The sequence below is a fragment of the Trachurus japonicus genome, chromosome 5, assembly GCF_045865225.1.
Source record: "Trachurus japonicus isolate A0001 chromosome 5, Traja_1.0".
NCBI classification, from domain to species: Eukaryota; Metazoa; Chordata; class Actinopteri; order Carangiformes; family Carangidae; genus Trachurus; species Trachurus japonicus.
In genome coordinates this window covers 7467499-7493888 of record NC_140911.1, presented here as the reverse complement: position 1 = coordinate 7493888, position 26390 = coordinate 7467499, and the positions used below count along the sequence as shown (strand labels likewise).

At 41.0% G+C, this 26390-nt stretch overlaps 1 protein-coding gene and 1 long non-coding RNA gene across 11 annotated transcripts in view; one reads left to right on the top strand and one right to left on the bottom strand.

Moving 5' to 3' along the window:
- Window positions 1–16086, top strand: part of kif21b (kinesin family member 21B) — a 70878-nt gene extending 54792 nt beyond the window's left edge. For 5 of the 10 annotated variants that reach the window (XM_085775890.1, XM_085775886.1, XM_085775887.1 and 2 more), the window contains 8 exons: window positions 1019–1155; window positions 2505–2685; window positions 2923–3087; window positions 3766–3883; window positions 4520–4690; window positions 9780–9979; window positions 12546–12682; window positions 13902–14290. In XM_085775890.1, the coding sequence (XP_085632016.1) occupies window positions 1019–1155; window positions 2505–2685; window positions 2923–3087; window positions 3766–3883; window positions 4520–4690; window positions 9780–9979; window positions 12546–12645 (1072 nt within the window). In that variant the 3' untranslated portion in view covers window positions 12646–12682; window positions 13902–14290. Of the gene's footprint in view, window positions 1–1018; window positions 1156–2504; window positions 2686–2922; window positions 3088–3765; window positions 3884–4519; window positions 4691–9779; window positions 9980–12545; window positions 12683–13901 lie in introns of all 10 variants that reach the window. The other 5 variants (XM_085775892.1, XM_085775891.1, XM_085775896.1 and 2 more) reach the window with 3 other exon arrangements.
- Window positions 16087–24456: 8370 nt separating this feature from the next.
- LOC146986981 (uncharacterized) lies at window positions 24457–25233 on the bottom strand. The gene is made up of 2 exons (XR_015035909.1): window positions 25137–25233; window positions 24457–25050 (listed from the first exon to the last, which is right to left on the bottom strand). It is a non-coding gene; the product is annotated as an uncharacterized LOC146986981 (long non-coding RNA).
- Window positions 25234–26390: the final 1157 nt, after the last annotated feature.

Below are 26390 nucleotides of genomic sequence, written 5' to 3'. Positions count from 1 at the left end.
TATTCTTCTCACCCTCTCCCTGCTCTGTCTCACTCTGCTGACTGCACTCCGGGCACTCTGGGACTCTGGCCTGTCAGTGGGACATAGATTGGGAGCGTTGGTCGAGGGGGGGGGGGGCAGAGGTTTAGCCAGAGAGATTGAGTGCACATAATATAGGAGAAGGTGTGTGTATGTGTGTGTATGTGTGTGTGAGAGAGAAAAGAAAGAAACAGCAAGGCAACTTGAATTGGAAAGCAGTTCTTTCTGCTGTTGTGCCTTAATTGGGCTGTTGCACAACAATGCAGAGAAAAAGCAGAGAAATCAACAGGGTGTGTGTGTGTGTGTGTGTGTGTGTGTGTGTGTGTTAGGGATGTCACGATTGTAGTAGATTTTCTTGGTACGATTATTGTCAGAGAAATAATCATGGTATTACGATTATCACGATTATTATGCATTTATCAATTTCCCAACACTATTAATGTGTAAAATCAAATATAGTCAACATATAATTACATTACTAAATATTTACACAAAATATAAGTATCTATTAAATCATGACCAATTATTCATCTCCCAGGGGAAGTGTTTGAAATATTCAAGTCATTAATTGTCATATACTGTATACCAAATGTTTAAGTTAGTTGACACTCTAGCATTTAAAGTCCTACCAATTCAATGTTACCTAAATGGACCAGTATCTGTGCATTTACCTTTACTTTGGCGCACATCACATCACATTTAGGAATCTTTACAATTAATTAATTGTGGCGTTTAATACCGCAATCAGTTGTGAAAACAAGTAATTGTGACATCCCTAGTGTGTGTGTGTGTGTGTGTGTGTGTGTGTGTAGTACATTATCCGTAAGTATCCAGCGAGGTTTGTGTAGGTTTGCGTTGCCTATGAATATTGTAAAGCAGTGACTTGTGTTTCTGTGTGCATGTCTGTGACCGGTCAGTTACGTCTGTAGCAGAAAGAAATGATGCTCACTGATTTATGATGAGAAGGGTGTGACTCTGCATGTGTGTGTGTGATCTCTAGGGGTGTGATCAATCCCATCGGGGGTGTGAAGGGGGGTCGGACGGCGCCCCTGCAGTGCATCTCTGTAGCTGAGGGCCATTCGAAGCCGGTCCTGTGTGTGGACGCCACAGACGAGCTGCTATTCACCGGATCTAAAGGTACGGATCATTTAATGTGTCAGAATGTCAGTGTGCAGCTGTAGTTCAAATATATATGAGTTAGTATATGTTTTTTAATTAAATAAATAAGATGTAACATGCTAATTTGTGAACTTGAGTTCTGCAGGAAGGTTTATTTATAGCTACAAACTGAGAACACACCTTCCCCCACTGCTGCCACCTCCACTGTTTGTGCCAAGCTAAATAGCTCCTGTTTTCAGCTCCATATTTATACCACATGTTGATGCAAACACAGGTGTTTGATTGATAGCTCATGATGTTGCATTGAGAGAATAAATGTTCAAATGTGTCAAAACAATACATATTAACTTATATAGCACATTTAAAAATACAACCCAAGTTGTCCAAAGTGCTGTGCAATAAAACACACAAGCAAAACTAGTAACAATAAAACTTAAAGGGGATACAGGTAATGTACAGTAAAACATGCAATAAAACAATAAAACAAATGTGAAGACATATAAAACTACTAAAATTAAAATGCCAAGGAAAAGAGATGAGTTTTTAATAGAGACTTAAAGTGCTCAAGTGTTGGTGCCGTTCTAATCTGATCTAAGTTAAGCTGATCAATAGTGTCGGGGCCACCACAGAGAAGTCTCTATCTTCTCTGGTTTTTAGTTTTGCTCTTGGCACAGTTAGGAGCAGTAGAGTAGTAAAATTTTAAAATTAATTCTAAAAAACAACCCATCAAATACACTGCCCATCCAAAAAAAAAGAGTCACCACTTGGATTTCACTAAGCTAATAGGTAAGAGCCTCCCATTGGATAATTACTGCATGGATGATTATGTTTCAGCTGGCAACAAGTTATCTTACCCTCACTGATGCAGTCTCATTTCTTAAACAATCATGTTAGAAGACACATCCTGTGGTCGTGGAAAAGATGTTAATCTGTTTCAGAAGGGTCAAATTATCAGCATCAAGCAAATAAAACGTCCAAGGAGATTTCTGAGACTAGTAAAACTGTCCAACGTGTTATTAAAAACTGGAAGGATAGTGGGGAAGAAATGTGGTCCAATGTGACCCAGACCTTAATCCCAATGAGAATGTTTGAAAAATGAATGCAACTCTGGACGGAAATAAATGTTGTAGAGGCTTATTGAAACGATGCCACAGCGAATGCATGCTGTAATCAAAGCTAAGGGCGGTCCAACAAAATATTGGAGTGTGTGGCTTGTGTAGTTGTTGATAGACTTCAGACCAGCAGACATCGCCACAGTTGCAAAGATAAAACAATGAGATTCAACTCAAACCATGTGTCTGTGGTGCAGAGTAGCTTTATTATTAAAATCTTCCCTCCTCCTCCTCCTCCTCCTCCTCCTCTTCCAGATCGCACCTGTAAGATGTGGAACCTGGTCACCGGTCAGGAGATCGCCACCCTGAAGGGCCACCCCAACAACGTGGTGGCGGTCAAATACTGCCCGTCCTCCTGTCTGGTCTTCTCCGTCTCCACCTCCTACATCAAGGTGTGGGACATCCGTGACTCGGCCAAGTGTGTCCGCACGCTCACGTAAGTTTCCTCCGCTGCAACCGGCCTGATGGAAGAGATCGAAGCTGTTAAAAAAATACATCTTAACAGATATTACATAGAAGTGATTAAGGGATCAGTGATGCGTTTCGAATGGCAGAGAGGTGATAAATTAAACTAGAAGGAATGAAAACTGAAAAATTCTGCTCGTTAGATTTTTGCCTCTTCTCCGTCCCGCTCTATAATAACATTGTTGGGTTTGTCCTTTAACGTCCACAGGTCGTCGGGTCAGGTGGTCTCAGGAGACGCGTGTGCTGGCACCACCACCCGCACAATAACCTTCGCGCAGGGCGAGTGCCAGATCAACCACATCGCCCTCAACCCGTCGGGGTCGGTGCTTTACGCTGCCGCCGGCAACATCGTTCGCATGTGGGACCTCAACAGGTACACTTCATTCATTACTTTATTCATTGAACTACTCAGCCAAATACTGATTAAAGTATGTAGTTAGTCATTCATGCGCTCATTCGCTGATTCACCTATGTGTCATCCTTGATTTCAGAGGTTCATTCATGCGTTTAGTTTCTTTACAGCTCCCTCTAAATTAAAGTTAAACTTGGATGTGGGCGTATATGTTCGTTTGTCAGATATTAATCAAACAGAAAGCTGATTAACATCTGACAGAGGAGATTAAAAACGCTGTCGAGAGAAAGTGCAGTTAACCCAGCACTGGAGATATGAAGCGTGTACATGAGGATGTTTTTCCACGAGGAACCCATTTCTGACATCCCGTGGCGATGCCGTCCTCTCCTCAGTTTTTTTTCCGCTTCTGCTGGGAAATGATTAACAGATTGGACCAGACAGTTTACGCTGAGGGGCTCAGACCCATTTAATGATGCATAAGAACCCTCCAGAAATGAAAAATGAATGTATTAAACATTTCTTCAGTATCATCTCTGCCTATGGCGTCGCTGTGCGTCCCAGCAGTCTTGCTTCACTCGCGAGGCAGGAAGTGATTGCATTTCATTCGGTGAAACAGGCACCTTGAAAATCTTATAAGCAATGAATTTCACAGACCTTTGCCTCACTTCCTCTGGTGTGTGTGTGTGTGTGTGTGTGTAGGATGCAAGCGATGGGGAAGCTGACAGGCCACATTGGCTCCGTCATGTGTCTGACAGTGGGACAGTCTCTGCTGGGCAAAGACCAAGTAATCACCGGCTCCAAAGACCACTACGTCAAGGTACCAAAACACACTCAACATCAACAAGTATCATCCACCATGAAGGTCACACAAAGTGCAGTTTTAAAAAAAAAATTCCATTCATGGTATACATACAGTACTACACATGGTTGCACATATTTACACATTGTACACAAATGAAAAGGAGCAGGATGAAGAAAAACTTATAGTACCTGCCCCTCTCTTTTGTTATAATTACATTGGCTTACTATCAACACCAATATTATACTCTATTTCAAAATATTAAAGATGATGAAACATAATAGTGACAAGAAAACAAACAAAATAGCAGTGAACACCACTCGTCTATCTATCTTTTCTTTTTTTCCCCCTTCTTTTTCTCTTTCTCCTTCTTCTTTTTTGTCAATGCTTATCTTTTCTTTTTTAAACATTTTCTTAAACTGAGATATACTTGTACAACTTTTCAGTTCCTTGCTTGGTGAATGCCATAGTTTTACACCTGCAACAGAAATACACTTTTGTTTTAAGCTTAGCCTTTAAATTCAAGCTTCAGTCTGTTATTCTCTTCCTCCAGTTTGAACAAGTTTTGTAAATGTTCTGGTAATGATCTGTTCTTTGCTTTTCATACAGTAATCCTCTTGTTTTTGGGTTTTTTTTTTCATTCTTTCTCCTCAGGTGTTTGACGTGGCAGAGGGAACTCTGGGTAACGTAGGCCCGGCTCATAACTTCGAGCCTCCGCATTACGACGGCATCGAGTGTTTGGCTGTGCAGGGAGACGTGCTGTTCAGCGGGTCGAGGGACAATGGCATCAAGAAATGGGATCTGGAGCAGCAAGAACTCACTCAGGTGTGTGTGTGTGTGTGTGTGTGTGTGTGTGTGTGTGTGTGTGTGTGTGTGTGTGTGTGTGTGTGTGTGTGTGTGGTGTGTGTGTGTGTGTGTGTGTGTGTGTGTGTGTGTGTGTGTGTGTGTGTTGAGATTTCCTTGTCTGTATGGGTGAAGGGTGAGAAGATGCAGAAAACATACTGAACTGTGCCGTTAAAAACCAAGGCATCGTGCACTTTGTCTGTTTCCCGCACAGCGTGTGAGGTCAGCAGGGTTGAATTAAGCAGGAAGCAAGGAAGATGTTATATTCATGTGCATGTGGAGCTCGTATATCAAAGTTAAAGCGTCGCCTCCCCGACTGTGATTCAGAGCTGCTCCTGACATTATGTGGCATCAGCCTGCAGGTAGAAACATGCACAGACCGTCGTTCTCTCAGGCTATTAATTTATGATCTCTTGACCTCTTATGATCTGCTGAGAGGAAATCTCGTCTTTGCATTCATGTGTGTGTGTGTGTGTGTGTGTGTGTGCAGCTCAGACGGAGCTCTGGCACAGAGAAAGAAACAGGAAAAAAATAAAATACGAGTGAGCTCTGGTGGATAATTGCAGTGAGATCGCTCCTGGTCGGTGATGATGCTGAATTCAGGTCTGCGTCATTGCTCCTACATTGGACTGTGGTGGTTTGATTAATAGATCGACAGAAAAAAATTAATTAACATCAATATTTCTAATTGCCCTTAATGAAGTCATTTATCAGGGCCACAATGGATGGATGCTGCCTTTTCTCAGTTGCATATATTGTTGTAAAAGGAACATCTGTGGGGGCTTTGTGGAGAAAACACGAGCAATCTGGCGATGTCACCTTGGGCAGCGACACCGTGTGATATGCATTTTACAGCAATAAATTCACAAACACCGACAGAGTCATTGTGATGAAAATCAGATGTTAGCCTGGTTCGCCACCCCTGAATTGCTTTATGTTGTTATTGTAGTATCAAAGGCTGATTCATTCAACCATTATCTTTCCCCAGTCTGACTAGATCCATGAAAAAAGTGACAGAAGTATACAGAATTTTACAGAAATGTTAAATCTTAAACTCTTATATACATATTGTTATTTATTATCCCAGCAGAATGACCCTGGTTAACATGAGCATTCACCTCTTCAAGTGCAATGAAAAGGCTTTTTTTTTTTTACAGTTGAATTTTCAGGTTAATTAGCTGCAGCCTCCAAAGAAGCAAAGTTAAGACAAGATGACATATCGCAACCTTTTATTTGTTTGTTTTTCTTTCACACCAACTCCGTTCATACTGCTGGGGACTGTATTTTACTGATTTTCCGACACCGGCTGAGCTGTAACAGCACAAAAAAAAAAAGAGAGAGAGGCTGCTGTGCTGCCAGTTGACAGTTGAGTTGCTGGACAGCTTCTTGCCACCGGAGCGCTGCCTTCATGTCTTCCCTTTACCCAGAGTGTTCGCTCTCTGTGGAGGGATTCAACAGAGTCCTCATGTGTAATGTGGCAGGAAAGCACTGTGTCAACATCAGAGTGTTGGAGCCCACACGCATCATAGCCACAGGTACCGGGGAGGAGGAGAGACAGTCTGTGTGTGTGTGTGTGTGTGTGTGTGTGTGTGTGTTAGTGCTGAAGTCTTCTGTGTATCATCTGCCTGCATATGTTAATAATGCATAATAATGCACCTTGTGGGTGGACGAGGCTTTTACTCATTTGCATGCGCAGTAATCTGCATATTAAACAGCACTTTCTCACGTTGTTTTCTATCGATTCTGTTTAGTATTTGTTTATATCCAAACAGACAAAACAAGAACAGAAGACATTATTATTTTTTTTACTCAAAGCCAGAATTAAATCAACATAGTGTAGTGTGTGTGTGTGTGTGCTGTGGTCTGTGGCGTATGACCTTAACCTCATTTGTGAAGCAGCCAACACAATCCATTTTACAGCCCCTCTAACTCAGAAGTCTCTGTCTAATTATGTAATAGGATCAAATTGTGGCTCGGGGTATAATAGAATATATTACTGTAGACTCTGAAACTGCCTCCTGCAGCATCGCTGCTGCGAGCTGTTCCGCTCTGACCCCTCTGTCAAAATGCAAACGCCATAGTGTGTTTTCTAGGGGGAATATGTGAAGCAATTTGTTTGTAATTACAAGACACTGTAGTTTGTAGTGACTCCCGGTTGCTTGATGAATATCCTGATGTTCCTTTCAGAAGTTTACAGTATGTGTGTGTGTGTTTTATGTGTGTTGTTGACGTGCTGCTTATGCAACTGTTGCGGCAGCGCGTTGGCGTGGCGTGTGTGTGGCATGCATCCACACATTAATACCCACCGGTGTAAAGTTGTTGCAGATAGTGAGGTTGATGTAACGTATGTGAGAACTTTCTCCTTTCTCATCCACGGCTCATATTCCTCTCTCAGCAGCCAGCAGCAGATGGGTATCTCTCCCTCTCTCCCTCTCGCCACAGCCCTTCCCTTGTTTCTACCAGCAGCGACAGCGTGTGGCTGCTATTGTTTTCACCTTGTGAGTGTGTGTCTGTGTGTGTGTGAGTCATTATGACAAAAACCTCCTCCAGGAGACACCTACTACTGCAGGAAACTACCACAGAGGCGGTTTTGACGACTTTGGCAGGTGTTTGTTTGTCTGCAGATGGATTTTTGTGAGCAGGTGTACAGGTGTACAGTTGAGATCAATATGAAAAATGCAAAATTTGTAGATGGATGCGGTCCAAACCCACAAGTACTGGGTTGGAAACGTGTCATGTTGACGGGCGTCGTGCCTGCTCTGATCTCTAGTTATTTTCTTGGCACATTGCATTTCTCAATCTCCTCTGGACAATAGAGTCAACCTTTAAAAAAAAAAAATGACACAGGTCTGCTAACCTTGGTAATCAGGCTACGATTGGCAGTAAGTTCAGGATAGATAATATAGGTACATAATATATTTAATACACAATGAATACTGAACAACTCGGATCATCCACTTCACACATTGATGGACCAAAAACAATGGCGGTGGTTGACGGCTCCTCTACTCTTTGCTGCAGGATGGAGAGATATAGAAGATCCTTTGTACCTCCAGCCATCAGGCTTTTTAATTCTTTTAACAACTGAATTTTCCTTTGGGGATTAAGAAAGTAATTCGTATCGTATCGAAAATCTTCACTGAAAAAAAAAAGGGCGTGGTCAAATGTCCCAAGACTAGATTACTGTGCTTCAATCAGTGTAGATTGAGTGAATCCATTTTATGTTATCATGTCATATGTTAAAAGATTTTTGAGACGATGGAAATGCAGGTAGTGTGTTATTGTTTTTTGAAAAAGTAAAGTAATCTATCTAACTAATCTAATCCTAACCACAAATGAATATCTGAGCCAGATCCAGCATCTAAATCACTCGACCATGTCCTCCAGACTGACAAAAGGGACAAAACAAAATCTTGTGTCATGAACAAGATGAATCCACAGGTTCCGTCTGTCTGCTGTCTATATTATTGTCTGAGACAGCAAAGTAATTAAACATCGTCTGTGTCCATGTGTGCAAACACTTTACCTGCACTGTCTCTAAATGGATGAAGCAGCAGCAGCAGGAGGAGGAGGAGGACGTGTCACTTTAAATAGTTGTTTTTATGTTGAATTGTGAATATCTGAGTCATGCTGTGTTTTATACACACACCTTTGTTTTATACAAAGCGACATGATATCCGCACTAGATTATACGGCACAGAGTAAATTATAGGCTTTTTGATAATGTCACTGACAATATTGAAATTGCACTTGTCTTAGACTTTTCTAGTGAGAAGTGCTAAACAGAAAAGGACTTACAGCTTTGTTTCAAGATGCAATTACCTTCAATAATATATATTTTGTTGGGGGGGAGGGTCAGAAAGCTGAAGAGATACATATTCTGTACATATACATTCTGAATAATTAAACAGCATAACCAGAGTAAATCAACACAGGATTAAAAATATATCCAGCAAACACAGAAATAATGAAAAAAAAAAGTGTTGGTTGATTAAAAGCTAATCTCAAATTGCAATTAATGACAGAAGCAAATAAGCAGGAAAAGGAAGACGAAGGTAATAAAAGTCCACTTCCTGTGCAGGTGTCCGCTGAATTAACATGCAACAACAGCAAAACCCAAAGTGAAGGCTCAATAGAAGTTTGATGAAACCTCCTCATTTAAAATCCAAACAGATCTTTGGATGTTTTCTGTGTATTTTTAGACTCTGATATGTGTATCTGGGCTGATTATGTTTACCACATCACCACTGCAGTGGTGCTTCATCACAAGCATTCACTCTGTTCTTCATTCTCTCGTTCATTCTGTGCAGAAAAATGAAAAAAATTAAAAGCACGGCGTCTATTTGAGAAGCTCTGGTGAGATGGTTTTGTCAGTGTGTTCACAGCAGAGGTGTGTTTTTAAAAGTGAGATACAACTGAGCAACATGAACAATCCAAGCCCCAGAAAAATAACATAAAATGGTGTTTAGAGCTTTTTTTTTTGATGATGCTGAAATAAAATATGCTGGTACATAACATTTATGTGCATGCAGACATCATATTGGAGATTAAATTTTGAATTTATACTTCAAAGTGTGTGCGCTGTAGTTGCTCTGTGGGTTGAAGCGAAGACAACTGTATCACTTCTGGCATTTGCAGCTTTAATATGTTATTTCTCCCTGTTGCTCGTGTTAGTGTGATTATCTCAGTAAACATTAGACAGATAATTCATGAATCATGTTTGAAGCTTCTGTAAAACATGATCTTAGTGTAACTGCAGCACTGAGTCTAAATACAGCTTAATGAGTCTCCAGACACACTTTTACAGTACGTACATACGGTGTACTGTATAGTATATGTATTCAATATACCTTAAATAAATATGTTGCTGTTTTAATGTTGATAATTTATACTCATTAAAAAATGAAGCACTGAGCATTTGTGTTTTCCCGTTGCTATTTTAAGAAAGCAATAACCAAGGAGTGCTCTGAAACCACAGGGTTATTATTTAATGTTAAAACGCACACAGAATATTTAGTATATTCCTTGCTTTCTCTCTGACTCTTAATGTCTCTCCACCTTCACTCCACAGCAAATCCCCAACGCCCACAAGGACTGGGTGTGTGCGCTGGCCTACGTCCCGGGCCGGCCCATGCTGCTGAGCGCCTGCCGCGGCGGCATGCTGAAGGTGTGGAACGTAGACAACTTCACCCCCATCGGAGAGGTCAGAGGTCACGACAGCCCCATCAACGCCATCTGCACCAACTCCAGACAGATCTTCACCGCGTCCAGGTAAGAAAAACAAAAAACAAGAGTTTTAATTACCACCTTTGATATTAATGTGGAAAAGACTGAACTCTTTTGAAGACTATCACCAATTTTCAAAGTCAAACACACCTTTGAAAGTCCAAATAAAGTTTTTTTTTTATTCTTAATGATCACTTTCAACAAATAATTGATGTGATAATATGAAGATAATTATCAAATTTTAAGCTCAGAAACATGTAAAAAATAAGAGCAAAAGGAAGGAGCACCGTGTGGCGCAGTGGGTTGAGCAGGCACCTCATATGCAGAGGCTATAGTCCTCGCTGCAGTTGGCCCCAGTTCGAATCCTGCATTGGGCGGCCCTTTACTGCATGTCATTCCCCCTCTTTCTCATCCTTGAATAAAGGCAAAAAATGCCCCAAAATATACTTAAAAAAAAAAAAAAAAGGTCCATTAAAGGTCCAGTGTAATAATTGGCGAGGGTTGCTGGCAAAAGCTGAAGTAGTATACCTATAAATATATTTGTATAAGTGTATAATCGCTATAAAATAAAATTTGTTTGGTTTTTATAATTCTTCTTTTGCTTTAGAGAGTGTCGCCATCTTTCACCGGCATGTTTGTATGGCAGCGAGCGAGCGAGCGAGCGATAACATGGTTTTCCCTCCATTTTACACACTGGACCTTTAACCGCTACTGTCTGTGCAGCCAAAACCCTCATGATGCAGCTCCACTGATGTCCAGAGATGATTAAAAACACATCAGTAAGACAGAGACTCTTTCTACAATGAACATGGGCACCACAGTTTATTAACTCATTGAGTGCCAACCACGTAATTTCTCGTTTTTCGTTCCCATGCGTTGAGTGCCAAAAACGAAATTTTTCGTTTTTTGCTTTTTTTTTTAAATTATGAAAATAGACACTTTAATACACATTATATGTAAATTTGGGGACTCTACGACGAGGAGAACTGAAATAGATGACGATCAAAGTCACATGACAGCTCATGATCTGGAAGTTTTTATCATAACTCAGCTTCTGCAAACGGAGTTCTGCATGCAGATGCAGCGCAGCTGCTCTGCTCTCACCCGCGAGGCTGCAGCAGCTGGGAGCTGAACCAGGAAGCTCTCAGCCCACTGTCCCGCCCGGTCTTCATCTGGAGCAACACCGTGTCCTCCCCAAAGTCCTCCCGCGGTAAAATCTGATGGTCTCTGGGTCAAAGCAGACCGGCACCACCGACCCGTACCACAGAAGGACCGCGACCACCGGCGGGACCGGTGTTCGCGAGCCGCTGTGGCCGGCAGAGCCTCACGTTCCGCGGCGAGAGGCTGTGACACGGCACGGTGCGTCTGTGTTATTGCTGTTTAGTGGCGCCCCCCCCGCCCCCGATGGTGGTTTTGTGAATAGAACAACAATTGTTGTGTATATTTATCTTATACGAGCCCTTTGATCCAGAAATGCGAGTGTCTGAAGAGCGACAGACACAAACAGCGCACCTTTCATAAAAGACGCTCTATCTCCTTTTCTAGAAAAAAAGGAGGGATTTTGGTGAAACCCAGCCATGTTTAGCTTGACTTTTCTCAGGAACGGAGGCACGTAGAAACAAACGGTTTGTGGCCATTTGAAGGATAAAGTTAAACCTTTCAAATGAGCTACAGTATGTGTTGGTGGCAATAATATAGAATACACTATGGCTCTAAAATAAAAAGTCAAATATGGTCTAATTTGCCGGTACACTTGACTAAAACTTTGGAAAGGAGCGCGGCACTCAATGAGTTAAAACGTGTGTTAATCCACCGCTGAAAGTAGTTCCCCAACAAATGCAACAACAGTCTATGAGTCGTGTTTGCTGCCTGAGCTTCTTTAAAAAACAAAACAGACTGGCATCTTTAGGATTAAACGGGCTTGAGTCTGAGCAGGTGTTTGGAAAAGCACAGAGAGAGACGGACGATCCGAGTGGGTTTTGTTGCGATTTGCTGACAATAACACAAATACAGAGACGAGTCAGCCTCATCATCAGGAGAGGAGGAGAGCGAGCTGGGAGGATCTGAAGGTTGACAACCCGGAAAAAAAAAACTGGTCCAGAGCATCTGCCTTGTACCCAATGTGAAATTCTTACATTATGATTCATGCTTGGTTCATTTCATGCATTAATCTGCTGCCAGTGTGTGTGTGTGTGTGTGTGAGTGTGTGTGTGTGTGCGCTCAGGGAGGGTCATTGTGTTTTCCTCTCCAGTTCTGCTCCTGGTTTCATCAGACTGAGTTAATGCTTGTTTGTGTCTGAGTGAGACGTACGGCAGAGTCTCTTTAGTCTGTCTGTGTCCATTTTTCTCTCTTCTCAATTAACTCGTCGTGGGCTTTTCACTGAAGTTGATTATCTCTCCTCCGCAACCTCTCCTCCTCTCTTCTTCCCACTCTCTCTTCTTTCTTTCTTTTTTCGTCACCTCCTTTCATCTTAATGATCTCTCGCTGGGTTCCTGTCCTTCCTGTCACCTTCTCCTGTGGACAAAATATTTCCTCATGTTCTGCCTCCTCTCCCTCTCCCTCCTCCTCCTCTTCTTCCTCCTCCTCCTCCTCTTCCTCTTGTCGAACCCAGTGACTGCAGGGTGAAGTTGTGGAGCTATGTACCAGGCTTGACCCCGTGTCTCCCTCGACGCGTCCTGGCCATCAAGGGCCGGGCCACCAGCCTCCCGTGACTGCCTCCTCTCCGCCCACCAACCCTCCCCTCCTCTGGTACTCTCTTCAACTAATTTCCACCTTCTTTTCTTTTCTTTTCCCCTCCTTTTTCTTCTGTTTCTGCCCTGTTTTTCCATTATTTTCAGTTTCAAGCAACTCTACAATCATTATTTTCTGTTGTTTCTTTTGTCTATAATTTCTATTATTCTACTTTCATCATGATTATGGATTAAAAAGCAGATCACTGCCTCCGCTTAGACAAAACAGCCTCTCATTGACTGAACAAATGACTCCTAGTTCTGCTCAGAATAACCTGTTTGTGTGCAGATCTAATTTGTCTGCTGCAGCCATTGCTCTACTTAAAGTAACATGGTTTATTTTCTTTCTTGCTCAGAGTTGGATGAGAAAATCCATACCACTTCTTTTCTCTTCGATATGAAATCACAGCTGCAGCCAATAGTCAGTCAGCTCAGCCTGAAGCGCGAAGGCCGCCTGCAACTCATTGTTTTTTATTTGTAGGCATTAATTAAAGGAGATACGAACTTAATTAATGAGGTCAGTCCTGTGTCTTCTCCCTTCATGCTAAGCTAACGGCCTGCTGGCTGTAGCTTCATGTTGCCTAATTGTCAAAATGTCAAGTTATTTATTTACTTTTTTTTAAAAACCTGCAGCGTTACCTTTCAGCAGAATTCACTCATTTGACATTTAACATCACCTAACATCCACCAAAGTGCAAAGTTAACTTCTTAAGCTCATGTTAATGAAAAAAAAAAGGTGATGTAGTAGTCGTAGCGGTGCCTAAAGGATCAGGCCGCGGTGTCGGGACCGACCGACGCCGTGGGAATCTGCAAGAAAGTGAAAATGAAATTGCTCGGTCAGTTCAGGGAAAAGAGTTGTGTGCAGGTTGATTAGATTTACTTGTTGCGGGGTTACGAATCATACTGCAATTTTCTAAGAGGTTTTTTTTTTTTTTACCTGACACTGTGGAGAAGGGTCTTTTTTGAAGTGTGTGGGCATGCGTGTGCGAGTGTGTGTGTGCGTGCATGCGTGTGTGTGAAGTGTACTTTGATGTCATTGTCTTTCTGTTGTGTCTGATGCATAATGGCTTGTGTTGAAAGGTACGACTGCCTGATTGATGTTCTCTTATTTTCTCTTTGTTGTGTTGTTGTGTTCTCCTCTCCTCGCTTTCCTTTTCCCTCCCCCCATCACCCCTCGCCTCTCTCTCTATTTCTCTCTCCCTATCCCTCTTTCTCTCGTTCTCTCTCTCCCTCTCTAGTGACAAGACGGTGAAGATCTGGCTGTCGAAGGTGTGGAGGAAGAGGTGACGACTGAAAATGGCCGCGGTTCCTTCGTGAACCGCTTTGCTGCACCTTCAGTCGCTGATCTGTAATGGGATGCAACACTGAAAATCACCATTTCCGAGGCAATCAAGGTTTTTTTTTTCTTTCTCTTTTTGTCACAATGCAAAGTGATAAAGCTGAAGTGGAATATAATTTCAATTGCAAAACAACTTTTTTTTTTTAACTGCCAATTTGAAAGTGCCATTCGGGTGCGATGCGACTTGGACAAGGAAAAAAAAAAAAAAACGCATCTTCCCGAGCATGGAAACACCAGGCAGAACAAACAATACTTCTCCTTACAGGAAAATGTACCACAGTCTGGTATAAAAAGGAAAAGAAAAGTGTCCTTCTGTTCTTTTAGGAAGGTTTCAGAAACCTTGTGGAACAGCGAGAGATGAATTAGCTCAGAGATGCATTGATGTATTCACGAATCTACTATAGAGTGTGGAAGTGGAGACGCGCTTCAAATCTAAATCCCAGAGCGACGCTACCTAACAAGAGGAACTTCTTCATTTGTGCTCATCGGTGTCGTAGCTGCTCTGATACTGGACACACTGGACATTCATACTCTGTGTTCATGGCAGTGGATGATCACTGGAAAATAACACACAACTCCATCACTTTATACAGTTTATCACTGAGACTGAACTGTATTCAACAAGTCGTGTTTGTTTTTTGTTTTTTGTTATAATTTTTATTAATTTATTATTTTCCCTACCTCAGTTGTTTTGGACTTTGTTGTGAGGTGGGAGGGAACATCTTTACGGGTCTCTGTGCACAAACACCTGGTGCTTGACTTTTTTTTTTTTTTTTTTTTTTTGTAGGAAGTCTTCATTTAATGCCTGGCTCTTCTTTATTCTTCATCTCCGTGTGGATGTGTCCTCTGTGGCCCTGTCGCTATCAGACTGTCTCTCGTTTTGCTTGCTGCTGACCTTGCAAACAGCAAAGCACACGTCCAGTAGCACGACTTAAAGGTAGCACGGAGGTATACAGCCCCCACCTCCCCGGAGGATGTGTATTATCTCTGCTCTGTTGCAAAGTTGCAAACTCCAGTGAAAACAAGGAAAAGAAACAGCACTGCAGAGGCACAGGATGAAAAAAACAAAACAAAAAAAGAAGCGGTCGCTGCCTGCAGTGCCCGCACCTCAGACATTTGTGACTTAGGTACTTCTGTGAGGCCAAAGTGCCAGATCATTATCTTAAACATCCTGCACTGCACGGCCCACACCTGCCATTTTATTCTCCCTGCTAATGGGGAAGAGGAGCTTCACCAGTCCTGCTTTCAGCTCCACTCTGATCTGCAGGATCAGTGACAGTGTCAGACTGACCAGCCTTACTGAAGAGTCCACTTCCCTTCCCTGCTAACTGAACTTCTCGCGAAAAAGCCAATTTAATTAGAGGTCTCGCAGCTCTACCGGCTGCTTTTCAGGCAAGATTACTTGGGTGAAAGTAGGTCATAACTGAGAGGGATTTTATTTTCTTATTAAAATCCCAGTTTTTCCTTCCACCCACTATTTGCTGCTACATTTAAAGACAGGGAGAAACTTCCTGTACCCGTACCCACACACACACACACACACACACACACACACACACACACACACACACACACACACACACACACATATAAACACAAACACAACATTTCAGGGGATGTTTCGGTTATCCGTCTTGCCTGAAAGGTCTTGGCATCCCTTATAGTGTTGATTTTCTGTCTTTTTAATGAAGTAAATTCACCACATATACACATACTATATATATATATATATATATATATATACATACATACATACAGACTTTTGGATTCAACTGTTAATACACTCACCTACAGGCAACAGTGAGAACCGAGGTTTTTCAAAGTGAGTTCGTTTATCTTTTTGATCTGACGCTTTTGAATTCACAGATTCACATCACTGTCTGTGTGTGTGTGTGTGTGTGTGTGTGTGTGAACTTCTTCCTGCATCACTCTAACATGACAAACAGAATTTTTTAAGCCTCTTGTCGTACAGATGTCTCTTACCACTTTGTACAAACCCACCTACGATCTGTATCTGTTAGTATCGCAATATCACAGTTTCAGTTTTGTTCAGCTGTGAAGTCTCACTCCCTGACTGTGCAGACGAAAGAAAAGAAAAAGAAAAACACTTTGGTGCACTTTTCCTTTTTAAAAAGACCCAGAAACATGTGTAGTGTTGTTTAATTAAACAGAGCTTGGATCATAAAACATCAGTCACACTGCAGATACTGAATTTGCCAATGTACAGCAACAAGTTAAGTGAGTATGCACTGCTGCTGGTGTTTAATGAATCTAATGTGAGTTTTTAAAGCTGCTTACACTTTCCAAAAAGCAATGATGTGGGTTTTGGTTTTTATATTAGGAGGGGTGGGAGATGGATGCAAACCTGTGGATGGGGGGGGGGGTTTCTTGGTTCTTGGTTTTAATATTTTGCTACGCTTAGAAACTCAGGTAAAGGTTGAAGGATAATATTAGTCATATGTTAGTCATTACTTGACCCTGTGAAGAATAAGTAGCTCTTTGAAATCGACCAAATGCCTTGTTTAAGACATTTTTTTTTTACTTTAAGAAAAAAAGGTACTATGGAGGGATGTGTCACCCCTTTTTTTGTATAAGAAAAATAATTACTCATTTTCATTTTCATGTTTTCCTGTTGCATTTGATTCCCTTTACTTATAACATAATGTGCTGTGCTTTTCTGTACAAAACGTACACATCTTAAATGACTCTCTTTTTTCCAATCTGGCCAAAGCTGAAGGTCTAGCAACTCTTAGAAAATGTGCACTGATTTTAGACCGTGATTACTTGTTTATAAAATATGTATAAAGTGTGTTATCTGTACAGTAGTTTGCCTGAAGTGAGTGGTACACAATGTGGTCAGTAGGGAAATTAACCTGCATAACATAATGGGTTGTAAAATGTTGACGTCAAGTCGGACTCCGCTGGGCCCCTTCGCTGTACACTCTGTATTTATCTGTGCCAATTAGCCTAGCTGACCCTGCTCACCAGCTTGGTGGTGGTGTTTCACGTGCTAACAATGCTAACGCAGCCTTTATCTCTCTTTTCTTCCATTCACACACACTCGTACTTATTGCTTAAGAAGCTTTCGTATAGTGCTATAGCTTTAGGCGCTCTCTCATGTGCCCACTCCTCCACCAGACCCCCACACCCCCACTGCTCCCATGCTTGTACATTTTGCTGAAGGATGCATGATGGTCGTGGTGCTCATCGGTTGATTGGACGCCTCAAAACGTAGCAGTTCAGCAGGGCAACACATCCCTGCATGTGTTGTCAGTTTTTAATGTTTAAAGGGATAGTCCAATTTTGCCATAATCACTATAGTGTTAGGAGTAGGTTCGTTACCTTTATTTGTCGGTGCAAGCTATTTTTTAGAACGGTGGAGCAGAGCCGCGAGCTGCTCAGAGCTACGCTTACAGAGGCTAATGGGATTTCTTGGTTTCCCTCATCAAACTCATCAAATACACAATCCAACAACTCCAAAACGCTCTCGTGGACAAGTTGTGACCTGCACATTCACCACGCTATGAGATAATAACAGAACGTTACAAGACAGAGTTGTTTTTGAGGCAAATTCATGCAAAACCGCTGATGCGTGTTCCTGTCAGGGGCAGTTTTTCAACAAGCAGTCTCTGCATTTACCTCTAAAACAACTCTGTCTCGTAACGTTCTGTTATTATCTCATAGCGTGGTGAATGTGCAGGTCACAACTTGTCCACCAGAGCATTTTGGAGTTGTTGGATTGTGTATTTGATGAGGTAAAACCAAGAAATCCCATTAGCCTACGTAGCATAGCTCTGAGCAGCTTGCGGCTCTGCTCCGCCATTCTAAAAATATCTTGCATCGACAATTAAAGGTAACGAACCTACTCCTAAAACTATAGGGATTATGGCAATGGGCCAATTTGCCAACATGTTGAACTATCCCTTTAACACCTGACCTGAGTGGATTTACTGTCAGAGCCTCAGGAGGATCAGACTGTTGGTTTGTTGGTTGGTTGGTTGCGCTGACACTCCATGTTTTATGCATAAAATGTGTCACAAGAATGTAAAGTGTTTCCACAAAAGCTGCTTCCTTGGATTATTTCTAAAAGCCAAAGGGAAGTCCTGAAACCCCAAAGGTACCTGTGAGGCTTTTAATCTCAGCCGATGTCAGCACCACGTCATGACTCACTTGTAAATAGTTGTGTGTTTTTTTTAAAAATATTACAGAGAAGATGAAGTTGAGGTTTATCTGACTTCTCCTTCTCATCAGCTGAGCCTCAGTTCGATCTCTTCAAGTTAGGATTTACATGCACTTTGAATAATGAATATAGCTGTGAATTTCCAGATGTAGTCTAGCTTAGTTTTAGTTAGACTTAGTTTACAAAGACTGAACTCATGAGTCCCAAACAACATGGCCGACACAACACAGAAAACATCTGGTTAGATCTACAGTAGGTTTAGAAATCAGCGATATTAATGTTTGTGCTGATACAATATGTAAGATGGAGAGTTTCCCAGTACGTCCCTGCCTTTAAAATCCACCGCCCCCTTTTTTTTTCCTAGTAAATATTACATGGCAATGAGAAATTTCACTTTGACTGAGCAGCATGCGAAAACCTTCCCCGAAGCTCAGGAGAGAAGTCCATCTTTATTTCCCCGGCCGTCTGCTGGCATTCAGGCATTTTTCTTGATATTACTGACAACAAACACACTGTATTACTCCTTGAGTGATGTAATCAGAGACACAAGATGAGGGGATCTAACCTCATTTATTCCTCCTCCATCAGGCAACTGAGGAAAGATCATACCTGATTAAATATCATTTCAGAAAAAGATTGAGCATGTACTATTGTTTGATCAATACCCTCCTCTGATCCCAGATGGATGCAGCCAGCTGGTCGCAATTTTCTGTAGCCAAGTGTATGGGGAAAAAAAAAATCTATTGTAAGTTTCTGTAGCTCCTATAACCGACTTGACCAAAGCTAAAAAATCACTTTAACAGCTGATTGCTCTCAGTCTTGAAGCTACTATGATTGTAATTGAAAATGTATAACGTTGGTGCCCCCTAAATGTTAGTATTGAAAAAAAAAAAGAAAGACCCAGTGGGAAGCGGTGCATTCACCCGGGGACACAAAACACACTCTTTACTAAAGCCTGCCGCCCTTTAGTAGCTGTCGCTTTTTGTCATATTTTCTCTCCTTTAGTGACAGCAGTCGAAGCTTTACCTTGAAATTCACAATATTTCTTCATCTGCAGCTGGGAAAAATCCAGCATTTTATCATTTCTTGACACCTGAGTGTCTTTAGTTTTGCCAGGGATAAATAAAAATTCATCATTTTCCAAACCCTTTATACTGTATATACAGTATATTGATCATATTAGAGCTCTGTGCGCGTCATTGGAGCATGTGGAGAAATCCAAAGCTTAAAAAGGCCTGGACAATCTGTGTTTTTTTTTTGTGGGCAGGCTTTAGTGAACAGTCAAAACTGTGCCATTTTTCACAGGCAAACAAGCAGCTTACCTTGCAGCAGCGCTTTTAATGAGTCGATGCTCGTCAATATTGAACCACTGAACATACTGGAGAGTCAGAGAGAGTGATGTGTTGTGATTACCACCTTTCCCAGCCCAGACTACTCGGAGATGAGTCAAGTCAGCGTCTCAGCTTCAGCCTCGTGCCTCAGCCAACAGGCTTCACTGCCTTAAAGAAACAGAATGTGAACATGTAGAAACATCAATAATCACCCACTTAAAATCCTGAATCTGTAACAGATCGATCCAGAGGGATTGTTAAGATCGTCCTGCAGATTGTGTGATTCTGTTCCCCAGTCAGGCAGCGTCTCTGCTCCGCTCTGCTCACTTTATCATCGTGGCTGAAAAGACTTTCAACTTTGCCTCAGGCTGCTGAGTGGATGAGATCGCATTTAGACCCAATCATGAGGGCTGCTGATCAGGAGCGCACTTAACTGCTCTGCTGCTTGGCGGCAAACTCGCTATCACACACACACTGGCACACATCTCTGCAGCTGCTTGTGTAGTTTTTTGCCCTCCAGGTGTGTGTGTGTGTGTGTGTGTTACAGTATCATATTGAGCTCACGTGTGGTAATACACTATGTGACACTGTCTGTGAAGTATGTACTCATGGGACATGCAGGGTCAAAGGTCATTTGTGCCTTTTATTGCACAGACTACTCCCTCTTAAGAGTGTAAATGTGTGTACAGTCCTTTTTTATATATCTATGACAATGTGCATGCAACCAATCCATGTAAAATATGTTTTAACTGTAAATAATGTAAATACATATTTAATGAAGGAAACAACATTCCCTCGAGGAAATAAATAAGTTGAAAACAATTGTCGTTTTGTTTCTTCTGCTGTGATGAATGAATTGGTTTCTAGATCAGATTTTAGTGCATAAAGTCACTTTTTCTATAAACAAAGGTTCTTTATATGATTTTCTGTAATATATCTGTTTTTAAACATAACAAGCAATTTGAAAGTCTGCAGGAAACTTTGATTTTATCATATAATATGCATGTTAATCGATAATAAGTCCAAGCATAAAGTTCAGTCCTTGTATAATGAACAAAAATCAAAGATCCTTTTTGACGCTTGATGACACTTGATTATCTAACAGGTTATTTTTGAACAAATTGATTGGACTTTTTAAAAGTACTTACTGAGCTGTCTGCAGATTATAGCACTTAGCTCTTGATTTCCTCCGTCTGACACGAGAGGACCTGAGAATGAAAATAATCTTCTACCTTCGCAGACGGACGAGGAGTTTATTGATCATTCAGGATAAACAGACAAACAGGTTCGGATGTAGACATAGAGGGGGATGTTTTTCAGCCAGATGCATTTCTTCTTTCTTTCCTTCTGGGTTGGAGATATACCGGCTCAGAGCTCGTACATCTTCATTTCCTTTTGCAAACTCTGATCATTAACTGTGTGTCGGGCTGCACTTGTCCCAGCCACGATGGGAGACACAAGCACTGTGATGTACGACGGCCATTAATGCCTCAGAGGGGGGAAAAAACCACTTGAAGATGCCAGTCACAAACCAATAAACATCCATAACAATCCCTGCCAGGTCCCAGCTGCATGTGCTGCATCTGCTCTCCTCCTCCTATGATAAACTTCTGAAATCATTTGAGTGTTTTAGTCTGTTTCATTACACCACAGTGCTGCACTTAAGTGTCTTCAAAATCAGTCAAATGCTTCAAAAGATGAGTAAAGGTCTTATTTTCATCATCATGATGTCAGTGGGTCAGTCAGAGATCCACCTCTTTACACAGAAATCTGTTGCTGATGCTTGTCAGGTCAATCTAAGAATGAATAAAGAGCTTTATTTATTGAACATGTGAAAATAACACAATAAAAGAAGAAGCAAAACCAATCAAACAGTTAAGACAAAGGTTAAAAAACAAAACAAATGCTAACATGTCCAAAAAGGAGCAGAAAGGAGCACAGCCTTATCTAATCCTTATCCCACCCTTTCTCCACTATATAGTCAATAATTAGCTTCCTACCAATTAATCATTAGTTGCCTATTGCTATAAACCATTTGTGCCAGGTGCATGACGTCTGTCCGACTTCCTATTTCTCCAACTTCCCATTTCTCCGACCATACATTTCTTTATTTTTGCGTCCATGTCCGACCTCCCATTTCTCTGATTTAAGTAACCCTAACCCTAAACCTAACTGTAACACTGTAGAATAACTAATTAATGGGTAGTCGGAGAAATGAGCGGTCAGACTTTTGGGCAAACTGACCGTTTGTGCCCATGCACACACCCATTACAAACATATTTAACCTACCGATTTATTTACAGAACAATAGAAAATAAATCATGTCAATCAAAAAATACCTGGACATCGCTTCAATTAATTGTCTTAACTAAAGACACTGTAGGCCTACTCAATTTGATGCTAATTAGTCAAAATCTAGCATACATGTGAAGCTAATTAGCCTATGGTGAACATGGCAAAGTTCACCATAGTGTTTAGTGTTGTTATGGATAGTAAAAGGAAACCTCTGATTGCTGCCACATCTGGGCAAGAAGATGGTGCAAGAACTGACTGCATTTATTTTTCTATCTACTGTAGCGGTAGCATGCTGACATTAGCGGTTTTACAGCCTTTCGGTGCTGTTAGATTCTTATGAATCTAGATCAGGTCAGTGTATTTAAACCTACTTTAACCAACATTTTTATATAAATAAAGTTAAATGTGAATGTGAGCTATGACACTAGTGATAAAACCAGGGTTCTTCAACGTTTTTCAGGCCAAGGACCCCCAATTGATATGATGATATTGTATAAAATTGTGTTTTATATTAAACTTGGCCCTGTGCCATGTATAAACATACCTTGTTAAATGTGCATTCACTACTAAGCTTTTCAAATAACACACAGGTTCATACAGTACAGTATATTCATGTTTTACAGATACAGTGACTACGGTGGCTGTGCCACTGCCATTCATAAACAGACCTTGTTAACTGATACCAATGCCAATATCAACAATGTCTGTTCATTGCATGATAATCATGCAGACAAGCTATTCAAAATTGATATATATATATATATGAGATATAAAACATTGCCTAATCAACCAAAAATTCCACGACCCCCCTGTTGAAGACCTCTTGATTAAACCATTAGCATTGTTGTTTCTCTCGGTTCTACAGAGCATTTTATTGTCTTTCACCTCATTGTTTTGTTTCCTCTGTCACAACTTTACTATTATATTATATTGTCATTCTCAATGGTAGAATGACCCATTGTTTCTACATTCAAGCAGCTGTTTTACAACAAGAACAACAAAAGCTCTGCCTGCTAATATCTGCCCTGCATCAAAATGGACAGGCAAAATTAGCAGCTACCTGGTGAACATAGTGTAGTGGCCTTCTGTAGTTTAATTTAGTGGCTAAAGAGCCAGAGATTTCCCCCAGGAGTTCATGGAGAGTGAACACAGAGGTACACAGAGCAAATATTGGACTTACATTCATCAGGCTGACACAAACATGAACTCCAAATGAATGCTAATGTTGTCCTCGCTGGGTGTGTAAATAAGCAACTGTTTGCTGACAAGTTCGCTGTCAAATTAAAGATGATAATTTGGGAGGTAAAAAACTTTCCCAAACCAAAGCAGCAAGGACGTTTAGTCACGTATCTTCCCTTCAGTATCACATCAAACTCTTGACAGCTTGCTTTTTAAAACTTGTATAACCACAGTGAAGTCATGGTCACGACCTGGTGATTAAGAAAAATCATACAGTGAGAATTTGAGACTGTAATATTTATAGATGCAAATGTTTTTTTGTTTTGTTATTTTAACCTGTTGCTCCTATCTCTGAGAACAGATGGTGGGAGGAAGCTGAAGCAGGTAGCCTAAATAAATCCAGGAGATTGATAATCGGCATCGTCACGGAAAAAAAACATGTATGCAGAGATGGATTTAAATGGATCTATACAGTCCATGATGTGAATGGATGAAGAAAAACTAGCATTCAGTCATTCAAATAATAAGAGAGGAAGAATCTCACAGAAAAAGGTAATAAATGAACACCTCTGATGTAACATGCTGCACATATACACATCTTATATAAGAGATGAGAGGGGGGAAAAAAGCATGAAAAGCCAAACATTTTTCTCACAGAATGGTGTTACCTTGAGAGCAGATATGGAGGCTAACAAAAGACAAAATATAACACTGACAGAAAAATGTTTGATAGGAGAGGTTGTAACTTTATTTAACCCTACATAAAGGAAGGAGGAGGACAACAAACACATTCTGAGCCTGTAAAAAAAAAAGACAACATACAACATGAGCTCAAAGAGGATTTTAATGGTGGGGAATGTAATAAACATCCTCAAAAAAAAGAAGAAGCTCCCACTGTTTCTCAGATACATGTACACACAGCGAGGTTCTGCACGACTGCTGAACAAAGCCTCGGACTATCAACCACACAGCACAGTCTAATCCCATCATGCAACTCGCTCTTTTTAAAAATCCAGTATTACACACCACACACTCCAAGCTTCACAGTCATTCATGAACATAGGTGGATAATTAATTAAATAAGAACACAATAACACAATAGAGCTGGCTGTAGTATTGTAATAATATTAACTGTGTCTTGCGTGTGTGTGTGTGTTGATTAAAAGAACCACATTTGTGTTCAGTGAGGTTCCCATTGAGTTAGAAATGACTCTACATTGAAACTCCTGCAGTCATTCAATTTAATGTCAAGGATAAGAAGAGGCAGTCGCTTCTTTTTCATCGCTCACTGAATAACTTCACAAAGTCCACCGCTGTTTGCTTTTTACATCAGAGTCCAGGCTTTTGATCACCCATTAGTTTCCTCTCTTAAATTAATTTAATATCCTCACATTTTGAGAATCACCACAACTATTTGCTTTTTATCTCGAAAACACAGTATTGCATCTCACTCCAAAGACTGTGTTGGCCATCATGGACATTTTTTTTGTCTGTATTTAGCACTATTATGTTTGTTAGGTCGGTTGTGTCAGGTCAGTGTTGCTTCTAATGGAGGCTTCAGAGTGATCTGTTCCCTTTTCTGCATCAGGATTTATAAAATGAGTCACTACTGCTGCAGAAAAGGACTGAATGTGCCTAGACAAAGCAGCTAAAATGTTTACAACTGAAAGTGATACATGGGAACAGGTTAGATAAGTAAAGTTTTGGGGTCAACAAAGTATTGCAACATATATAAAATACAACTTTTTTTGTTCCCACTTCTCACTTTGTCTTCTTCTTCGATTGTTTTTCCTTCACCGGTGGTTTCGCCTCCTTCCAAGGCAGGAAGTTGTAGGACACCAGAGCTGTGACCAGGTAGGTGGCCATGCCGGTGTACGTTCCCAGCACTAGACACAGCGGCTGCGCCAACACGAACAGACAGAACACGTTCATCGACGCCCGGTCGTCCAGCTCCACCCGGTCTTCCTTGGATGCATTCAGGACCCCGAAGAAATATATCAGAGCCACGGCTGGGTAGAAGGCGAGCTCCACCATGACGGCGTCCACAACAACAACAGGAAAGCCTTTAGATTTAACGTACATGCACAAGTTGGAGATTATAGTTTCGTAGGTTGTATTGACTGAGGTTATTTTTCAGAGACACACTCACCTGGATGGGATTTACTCGAAGATATCGCTCCGAAGTGTGAAGGTGGATCTGACGGGAAAGAAACAGACTTGGACCTTTGATCCTCTATCCTGTCAAACATTACCCACCGACTGTTCCTTATCAGTACTCTTGACAGTTGTTTCCTTCAAAACACAATCTGGTGTCTTTTTATTTAAGCCCTTTAAAAAAAACATTTTACTTTTTGTTCATGTGCAAATTTATGAGAGCAACCTTCGTTTTGCAGAATATTTATGAGTTAATGTGTCAATTGAATGATTTGTCACATAATAATTATCCTGCACAGCATCCGCTCTCTCATTGTGTATGGATTCTTCATTTTGTGCCTTTATTCTGGAAAAAGCACACAACATCAAACACACGACAGAGAAAAATATTCTCGATTGTCGTGTCGCATCACGTGTAGGAGAGAGATCAGCGGCAGTGGGTGGATAAAAGGATGCAGGCTTTCATTGAGCAGTGGGGTATCCAGTGAGATTTACAGCTGATACATTCATGAATACTTGTACTGTGAGCCACAAACACAAATAAAACGTTAATAAAATCAAGCTGTAGTGTGTGTGTGCAGCCCTCTTTACACAAGAATAATAGAGGAGCGTCTTTATTTATTCATTTTTTACTGGTGGGTAGAGCACCATCATGCATCCTGTCAATAAAACCATTTAGGTTTCTGATGTGTGTCTCTTCTGTGCAATAGTTATGGATAATATTTCATGAATATCGACAAAGACTTGGAGTAGTTCTTCATTAATTAACTGAGACACAAATCTTTGATATCTTGCCTTGGATGTGTGTGCACCAAATGTGAGGCATTAGCCTAGTTTAGCAATAAAGTGAAAAGAGGAAGCAGCAAAGCCTTGCAACATACACTCACAAGCCAGCCATTATATAGGAATATGCATGATAGAAGTATTTCTTGGCTGCATGGGGTCAGTGAAAAACTTAAATGTTAAGAAAAAGTGTTGTGTTTTTATGGCTGGATGTGCAAGTTCTTTTTGCTTGAAGCATTAAATGACAGATGTGGCTTGAAAGATGCTGCAGGGACAGAGGCAGGTTAGTTTTCTCCCCCTGCATCCAGTGTTTATGCCAAGCTAAACTAAGCCAAGGTGAGATAAGATAAGATAAACTAAGCTAAGATAACTGGGTCTAATCTTCATAATAAGGACAATAATGTATGAAGCTCAAACCCTTTTAAAAAAACAATCTTGTCTTTTCAGTATCTGTCCATCTATCTGT